This window comes from Pezoporus wallicus, unplaced genomic scaffold (assembly GCF_028554395.1).
Source record: "Pezoporus wallicus isolate ANWC-B61680 ecotype Strahan unplaced genomic scaffold, APGP_CSIRO_Pwel_v1 contig_2871, whole genome shotgun sequence".
NCBI classification, from domain to species: Eukaryota; Metazoa; Chordata; class Aves; order Psittaciformes; family Psittacidae; genus Pezoporus; species Pezoporus wallicus.
The window spans coordinates 4886264-4895850 of NW_026640775.1; the positions used below are offsets into that span (position 1 = coordinate 4886264).

A 9587-nucleotide genomic window follows, 5' to 3' on the forward strand; every position below is an offset into this window, starting at 1 on the left:
ATTAGAATTCAGTTCTTTAATTTTTGGGTGGCTACTAATAAATCAATAGGAAGCTCGTTCTGTGCAAGAGCATTAGCTGAAAAAAAGTAAATACAATGATAGAAAGCAAATGGCAAATTCTATTGGAAGTTGGTCAATCAGATTAGAAACAAGTTATTGAATAGAAGATTAATATTTATTGAACCTGGCTTTGCATTGCTTTATTAATGTAGAAATATTATTTGAACAATAAGGTTTGAAATCATGGGAGAAGAGGAAATTGCCTTCAAAATGATTCGCACAAATGTGTCTCATGTAGTTGGGCAGCTGGATGACATACGAAAAAATCCCAGGTATCCTGTTTCATGATTTGTATGAAGTTTTGAGGTGGTTTTAATTTCCTGCTTTGATTGTTTAAACTGTGTGTTGAAAAAAAAAAATCATTGCTGTGTATTTCTACACTGTGTTACAGGGCAAGACCAATTCTAATCAAAAGTACTTGTGATGTTTTCTATTTAACTAAAGCTAAGTGACGGCATTCTCTATGGTAGGGCTTATCTCATTAATTTTTGTTACATTTTTATATATCTAAACCCTTTGAAAATTTATGGATAAACGTCAGCTATTTTTGAGGCTCTTGTTTTTGCCATTCTAGAGGACTTACAGTTTATATTTAGGCAATTTTGTTTTAAAGAAAGAGCATTTTGATTTGCTTTATGTAGCAATTTTAAAATAAAACTTAGGTGTAGATTTTGTTAAAAAATCAGCTTTGCTTATCCATCATGTTTTCATGCTCTGTTACAACATGGCAAGATGTCTTAACTTTTTTTATTTTTTTCAAATACTTGGTGAGAAGCAGTCCAGAGCTGGGAGGTAGGCCTGTTTTTTCATTCTGCAATGGTGAAAGGTTTAAATATCCACATGTGAGAGTAGACACTGAAGTGTTGAAATTAGGCTTCTGAAATAACTGGGATAAATGGGAAAAATAAATGTCGCGGACTACATTTCACAACAGTGACCTTGGAAAGGAAATGATAACGTATTTGAGACTTCAGTCTGAATCTGCTTTGCAGAAGCACTTAACTGTAGTGCTGAGCCCATTGCATAAGACTGGGATTCAACCAGATGTGGTGAGATAATTTAATAGCTAGCTGACTAGTGAGACAGTGCTTCCACTGGTCTCCTTTCCTCCCTTGCTCTTGGTTGCACACTTCTACCTTGCATCTTGCTTCTGTCTTTAGAAAACTAGAGAGTTCTCTGCCAGTTTAATGAGTTTGGTTTCAAGGAAGAGTCTGACAAGTGTCAGAAAACAGAGCAAGGAGGAAAGTACATAAAGAGCAGTTTTTCACTTGCCTCTTACACTGTACTACTTGCTAGGTCATTCATTCAGAAAGCGGAATGCAAGCTTTAAGACATTTTGCAGCTGAGAGTGGTTTGTATCTCTTGCTCCTCCTTACAAGAGTTGCCACATAACCCCTGCATTCCGGTTCCCACTGTGACGCAGTTGAAAGGAAAAAGTGGGCACTGCCCTAACTCGTCCTGCTTCCTCTTCCTTCTCTCTTTGTATCTGTTTGTTTTAAATGTGAGTGTGATTTCAAGCAAAGAAGGGCATGTAACATGAGCTTCTCAACTTCAGTCTTCAAGTTCATGCTTGCAGTCACTGGCTTCTTATTTTGACGAGTGGTTGCTGATGTCAGGCTTTATCCTGATGCTGTGCTGGTTGTGGTATGAGTATGCCTAATGGATTGAGGCCTGCTAACAACTTAAAATGGAGCTGCCTGCTCTGTGGAGTGATTGCATCCTTAAATGAGGATGTGTTTGAGTGAGGGTGACTTATTTTGGGAAGTTAGGCATACAAGATGAGGCAGGTGAGCTGGTTTGCCTTGAATCTTCTCTGTTTTTCATATAAGGCTCTGGCATGCTGTTATGGACTCAGCTTGAGACTCTGTATGTGCATACCCTTTTGGTTTTGTTTGGTTTGGTTTTTGTGGTGTTTTTTTATTCCTCTTAAGAAACACGGTGTATTGTAGACCCAGACTTTTGGCTGACTTGGGAAGTGAGGTTGCATCAATTGCTTGGGCTGTATTCCTGCTAAGTACAGTGCAGTACTGTAGCCGTATCTTGTTAGCAAAGCAGAGCTGGCATGCTTATGCAGGCATGCTATTTCCATCTCTTTGCCACATTTTCCCTGAATATAAAACAATAATTATACACAGTCTCTAAAAACAGATATTCAATGTCTCTCTTGGGATGGACTAAAAGTATTGTTCATTTACTGACGTTTGTTTAGTGCCTTTAAAGAAAAGTGAGTTTTAATTGTCTAAGCAGTATTCTGGAATAGCCAAAGGAATATCAGGTTTGGTTTCTTTTGGAGGGGTTAAAACAGTCTTTCCATTTGAAACTGGTTAATATCCTCATCACTCCTACTTACTGTGCTTTGGTTTGCTACGTGTAGTGTATTTCAGATGAAACTAACCAGGGATATATGTTCCAGGAGAGCAGCTAGTACATTCCCAGGGCTAATGAGCTGCCAGTCCAAGGGACAAGGTCAGGGATAGTCCAGAGTGAACTCCCAAAATGCTTGCAGTGTAGACATGATTGCCATAACCAGCTGCTTTGCATAGTATTACTTGATAGTGTAGACATAGCCTGCTGATCTTTGAAGAGGAGAGGCTTATTTTGTTCTTCTTAGATGTAGCAATTTGAATGACTGTTTATAATCTGCACATAATTGTCTAGAGCAAGGTTACCAGTTATGCTAGGTTCAGGACAGGCTGAGGAAAAGTGGTAATGCCCTGTGTAGGCCAGTTCCTGTGCTCTAGAATTCTGGTTATTTCCAGCTTCATGTAGGAAGTCTGAACTTTGCTCTTTGAAAGAGCACACCATAATATAGTGAATACAGCTGACCAGAACAACTTATTTACAAAGGTTAGCGATTACAAGGCATATGTCACCAGATTCAGTTTCTCCCTCTGGGAAAAATGTAAGGGTCTTGTATCTCACAATATAAATAAAGCACATAACCTTGCCCAAATGTGGGAAAGGGAATTTTTGTTGTCAAGTACCAGGTCAGAGTGGCACACTAGCTGCTACTTTAGTTTCCGTAATTTATAGTAGCTTAGATAGTTTGTGTTTCTTATAATAGAAATAACTCTCTGCAGAGGCATTACTGGGAGCATGCTTATTTGGTCAGAGTGATTTCCATATAAATTCTAGCCAGGTGGTGGTTGTTTGTATTTTAGTTGACTATACACAATCAGCTTTGGGTCTGTGATTCAAGTCATGTCAAGTCATATACAATTTATATAGTGTTCTCAGTAACTCAAAGCCTGGCACCAAGCTTTGCCTTCACTTGTACAATCTTCTGTAGTTTTTATGTTGACTTTCTCTAAAGAGTGCAGCATACACAGTAAAATATTAATAATTTGGTATGTTTATGTCCCACAGTGAAGCTCACTTTGTTACTCATGATAATTTATGTAAAACTATAAAAGCCCTTACCCAAATTATAATGCTGGCCTTTTAACTTGCTGCCTGTATCCAGTGGTAGGCTCCGGGATAATGCGTACTAATGCCCATTAGATGGCAGCATTATATAAATAGAAGAGAGAGAAATGTGTCTTGGCATTGGATTCCTCAAAGGCCTTGACTCACTGTCAGCCTTGGTGTTCATAGAATTAATATCAAATCAATTTAAAATAATGCAACAATTAGAAGCTGATTGCCAGTTTCAAATATATCAATTTAGTTTTAAAAGGATATTGTATCGATTTTGTGTAAAAGGATTTTTTGTTCTTGGTTTGCCAATACCTATGTTATATTATTAAAGAAATATTCTAACAATGACTTCTTGTTTTCTAGAAAATTTGTTTGCCTAAATGACAACATTGATCACAATCATAAGGATGCTCAAACAGTGAAAGCAGTGCTTAGGGATTTTTATGAATCAATGTTTCCTATACCTTCCCAATTTGAATTGCCAAGAGAATATCGGAATCGTTTCCTTCACATGCATGAACTCCAAGAATGGTATGTTACACAAGTTCTCTTCAAGTTACTGTAGTGTGGTACCATAGAATTATAGAACATATCAGTACAAGCAGTCTTCCTCCCTCCTTTCCCCCCAGTGTTTTCATGAAGGAGTTAAAGGTGAAAATAATGTGATGAGATTTGAATGGACCACAATTTGAGATTTAAAGGATTTGGGTTTTTCTGGTGCTCCTGAAGTCATTAGTCATTAGCTTTTCATTGATTGACTCTAACCCACTTCAAGAAAAAGTTGTTTGTATGGGTGGCTATAATTTTAAGTAATTCAGGAATTCTGGATTTCTTTAAGCCCCCACTATTTGGAATGCCTGTTGCACAGGAGCAATATAAACTGTTCAGTTTCTCATTAAGGGTTGTTTTGGGTTTTTTTTTTTTAATCTGTCAGCAGTGATCAGGTGGATAATCATCAGAAAAGATACATGTGTCTCATTTTTACATAATGTGTGAAAATTTTGTGTTTACCACTTGCCATTTTATAAACAATAATTTCAGAAACTTCAGGGGCAGTTGATTTGAGAACACAAGCAAAAGGTTAGCAGGTAGAGTGAAAAATGAGACAAGAAGACTAGTTTAGTAATCTTGTTGCTGATCAGCAAATTATGAGAAATGAATGTTAGGAGAGAGAGAGAGACGAACCGTACAAAGAATCAGAACGACTGTAGGTGACAAGAAGAGGTATGGATTGTAGTGCTACAAGCTGTAGCAATGGCAGAACGAGTGGGAAGCAAACCCATTTCAGCAGTTAATCTCTAGAAATTTGTGCCGGAAGAGTAGACATATTGTTGGCTCTCTGAGGACATCCACTGAGACTTTGTTAGCTTCAAAAAGACACTTTATTTTGTTTGTTCATAGCCAAAGATTCCTACTAGCATGGGTTAAAGCATGCTCAAGTGCTGGTGGAAATCCATGTTTATCAAAACATTTTAGAGTCATGAAAGAGCTCAGGTCAGAAGGGATCTCAAAAGATCATCTGGCCATTTTGTGGGAAAGTGAGCCTAGATGAGATTATCTAGTACCCTGTGCAGCCATGTTGCGAAAACCTCTAGTGATGAGAATTCCGCAATGTCCCTGGGAATTGTTCTCACTGTAAAAATAATTATATCAAGATGAAACCTCTCCCAGTCAAATTGTACTTGTTGCCCCTTGTCCTCTCCATGTGGCTGTGTGAAAACAGAGCCTCCGTCCTCTTCTAGCCATCCTTTCAGCCCATCTCATGAAAACTCTTTAAAATTTATATATTTGTATTTAAAATATATGAACCTGTTTTACTGTTTTTCTGTTTCCTTCTTTCTTTGTGCAGGAGGGCGTATAGAGACAAGCTCAAATTCTGGACCCATTGTGTTCTAGTAACACTTATTGTATTTACAGTCATCTCATTTTTTGCTGAACAGGTAAAATTAATACCTTATCAAATCTGTAGCACTTAATAAATTGGTGTTATCTTCAGAATATAAAATATTTTTTTTAAATGGGTTTTGAAGAGTATCTAGGATTTTACCTTCATAAAGGAAGCAACAGTGTTACATGACTAATGATTAGGTTGCTTTAAGTCATCATGTTGAAATTCCTTGAAAAGAGTCACATGGGGGGAAGGAAAGCAGTATTCCCTTTTCAGGTGCCTTGTGGCTGTCAGGACCATCATCAGTGTGCCAAATTTGGATGCTCAGAATCCGTAATTGTTTTTTAAATTCTTGGTCTGTTAACAAACATATTGGTAAAGGTTCAAAGTAAGTTAATGGGAAGGACATTTAAGTAACAACTATACTCTAGTCCTGAAGAGAATCTTAAAGTATCTAGAGGCCTTATCTAAATTTCATCCCTAAGTAATTGCAAAGACTTCAGTTGAATTCAAAAGGTTATGAATCTGACACAAAGGAAAAAGATGCTCCACTTCTGCAAGCATAAAATGGCTTTCTTGAACATGATTAATCCTGCTGAACTAAGAGGGACACAATGGAACAAATTGTATGGGTAATTCTTTGCAGGTTGGGGCCTTAAGTAACACTTTCCGTGGTCTGATGAAGAGGGTGTAAATCTTGAAAGGTTGGCTTTTAATTATTTTTTTCCCACCTGTAACTTTTGCATGAATCTTTCTCTTGATTTTTCAGCCTTTTCTATATATTAGAAAACTCATCCTCTGTTAGTAACTTGGTTTTGGAAGGGGGTCCTCAACTTTGTAGTACAGCTAGGTGTATAAATAATGCTTAAGGTGCCAGCTTCATGTTTATCTTTTAGAAACTGAATATAGCCTGGTGTTAATATAAATACACAAATTATCTTTTAAATAATCAGAATATAGGCATACTGTATTACTTACTTTCTGCTTGTATTCTGGTTATTGAGAAGTCCATTGGAAATGGGCACGCCTAATAGATGAAATGGAATAAATAACTTTTTGTGCAGTGTTGTCCTAATGACCATGGATGGTACAGATTTTGTAGATTTTAGGATGAAAGCCTGATCGACTGTGCACCTCTAGCCCAGCAGAAAAGTAATTACTGTATTTTTTGTTTTCTCTCATCAGCTAATTGCACTTAAAAGAAAGATATTTCCAAGGAGAAGGATCCAAAAGGAAGTTGGTCATGAACGAATCAAAGTATAGAAGAGCTTTATTTTGGAGATCAGTCTACCTCAAAATGTGATAAGCATTTAAGATCTCTCATAAGTGTCTTTTATGGTTTGATATTTAACTACGTTGAGATGAAGAAAAAAAATCATGCCTCTGCAGTTAGAATCTCTGCAGTACTCTTCATGATATACAGGCTGCTGGAGCTGTTGACAATGCAAAATGATGAAAACAAATACTTGCAGGAAACCTGTACTTAGGCAGTTTTCAACAGATCTTACTTTACAACTGGTAGTTCATGGCCATTTTATCCTTTTTTATAAAAAGGGTTACCTAAAGAAATTTAACTGCATTTATTGCAGTGGATGTTGCCAACTAGAGGAAACGTTGGGAGGTAGAGTTGTTTGGGATCAGCTTAACAGGTCCTTGATCTTGCATTCCAAATCTTTTTGCAAGTTTCTGTCGATGCTGCTTTTTTTTAGCCCTAAGGGAAAATTGAAGTTTATGTAACTCATTTAGATTTAGTATACATTTATTAATGTTGACATTCTTTAAAGCACAGTGTGATAATTCATCCCCCTATTTGTAGTATTTAATTGGGTATTGGAAGAAATATATGCTAATAAAAATTTACACAGTAACAGAACAAGTAATGGTTATTTGAAAGATACTTTATATCTGGTGTATTGTATTCCAAAGAATACCGTGGTGTTTTTTCTTGGCTTGATTACAAAGGGAGGGTTGTAATCAAATGAAAATGATCAAGGTATAGCATTTTACAAACATTGTAAATATAAAAACAAAAGTGCCTCTATATGAATGGGTAATGAATTGTTTCAATGTAGCAATGTATGGGAGCAGTGTTTCACTTCACAAAACAATATTTGTACTAACATACGAAGCTTTGGTGTTTTTAATTTAACAGGGTTCGGCCCTCTATTTTGCTGAGACGTCAGAATAGTGCAGTTTTATGTGGGAAGGGATACTGAATCTTTTCAAGCAGAAATTTTTGGTGTATCTTCAGCTATTTGTTTTAGCAGCAAAGAAAAAAGCATTATTTTTTGTAATCAGATGATGTACAAAACGTGTGCATATGTATTGTAAGATACTTGGTTTGCTTTGAAATGAACTAAAATGTGATAAAAGTTTTGTCTGTTGTTTCTGGTTTAAAGTAAACAAAAAGTCACCTATTTTGATAAATTAGCTTATGAATCATTATGTTAAAAGCTTTTTTCCCTTAAAAATCTTCCAACAGTAATAGTTTAATCTGAAGCACGAGTGAATTCTCAAAGTATAGCCGAACTTTTCAGCATTGTAAAAATGCAGGCACTTATAATTAGTGAGGTTATTTCTTGCTAGCAATACATATTATGCTGAAATGTAGAATATAAGTAGTTTAGATCTACAGTACTTCAGGAAAGCTAACTCCACCCCAGCTAGACCCAGTGAAAATGTAAAACTTGGTTAAGGAAATACAAAGAAGTTCTCAGATGGTTGAGGCTAATGAGAACACTAAAAACTGAAACAGCGTTAGGATTTTGTTGTATTTAGGTTTTGTAGTTTGTCTTTATAAATGAAGAGTAAAATACTTTTAAGTGGCTGAGGACAGAAACTCCTGTGAGGACAGTAGAAAAAGCTGGAAAAAACAGAACCAACCCAAACAAACAAAAAACCCCAACCAAAACAAACACCACCACCCCCCAACCAAAGCAACTTAACAACTGAAATAATAAAACATGTAGTTTGTGAAATTGATCTGCCTTGAGAAATATTGCTGGTTTGCACTGACTTTAGGGAAAAGTTCTCCTTTTCCATCACCTCCTGGCCTACAAACACTAGAACAACTTATTTTGCGGGCTTTCTTTTTCTTTTACTATAAATTAAAGCCATTTCTATTAATAAAGAATGAAATCAGATAAAGGTAGGTGAGGTTAACGCTGAACCTGCACGCCGTGCCTGGCCCAGACCGCAGATACCGCTCCTGAGGGCACCGGGTGGGGGTGTGGTGTTAGTGCGCATGCACTCGAGCCCTGTTGTGCGGGCCGTACGCTTTCCCGCCGTTTCCTCAGGGAAGGAGGCTGCTGAGGTGGCAGTGCTCCCTGCCATTCCCGGCCGTCTCTGTCACCGGGAAGGGCGCGGGAGCACAAGGAACGCGAGAAGTTCTATAAGAGCCAGGGTGAGGGGTTTGGGTGCTCCCTCTCCCTGCCGCTTGGTGGGGTCCCCTCCTTGTGCGAGGCAGCGGCTGTGATGAGTGCTGTGTGGGGGTGAACGTGAAGAAGGGGCCAATGCAGGGGATGGAAGGTGTTTGGGTGGAGAGTAAGGAATAAGGTTAGGACACCACAGTGGCTTCCCCCCCAAACCTGGTGTGGTGTGGTGCAGGCTTGTGTCCCTTCCTGCCCTGAGGTAGGAACAGGTGGGCCCCATGGTGAAAAGCCCCACACAGGAAATGCACGCAAATGTTGGTTTATTTTATCAACTCACCAGAGGAGGTGAGTTTCTCTGAAAAGTAGTTGTTAAGTACACAACTGTAGATTGAAGATACTTGTTTAAAGCAGGTAGCTACACAGGATAGGTGTAGGATATGTGGGGTTGTGAGGCAGCAAGTTCTTTTACAGTCTATGGGGGGCTCAGAAGTTCTGCTTTGTATATTGATTTTCAGTACAAAGGAAACTATGTCAGATAAAATATACGAATGCGCTTTAAAGTTGCACTTTGTTTAGGAGCACAGAGACACACAGACATAAGAATGTACATAATTTACTTCCTTGTTTTTCAGCAGAATCAAGTATGTGCCTACTAGCCCTGGTATTTATTCTTAACATCACTACTGATGGGTAATCCTTTGGATTACCTTGAAACTAAAGTATTTTGACTGCTTGAGGGTCCTTACAGGTGAAAACTGTTTACAAGGGTGTCTATAACAGGGCAACATAAGCATGGAAACATAATTTATATTATGGGGAAAGGTAACAAATACAACATACTGCTTTGGTAG

The 9587-nt window shown here is 37.8% G+C and overlaps 1 protein-coding gene across 3 annotated transcripts in view; it reads left to right on the top strand.

The window, feature by feature from the left end:
• The window catches only part of GNPTAB (N-acetylglucosamine-1-phosphate transferase subunits alpha and beta), a 45280-nt gene that overhangs the window by 35545 nt on the left and 148 nt on the right, over window positions 1–9587 (top strand). For 2 of the 3 annotated variants that reach the window (XM_057420600.1, XM_057420602.1), the window contains 4 exons: window positions 234–332; window positions 3841–4008; window positions 5327–5417; window positions 6551–6664. In XM_057420600.1, the coding sequence (XP_057276583.1) occupies window positions 234–332; window positions 3841–4008; window positions 5327–5417; window positions 6551–6628 (436 nt within the window). In that variant the 3' untranslated portion in view covers window positions 6629–6664. Of the gene's footprint in view, window positions 1–233; window positions 333–3840; window positions 4009–5326; window positions 5418–6011; window positions 6070–6550; window positions 6665–9587 lie in introns of those variants that run through there. The other variant, XM_057420601.1, reaches the window with a different exon arrangement.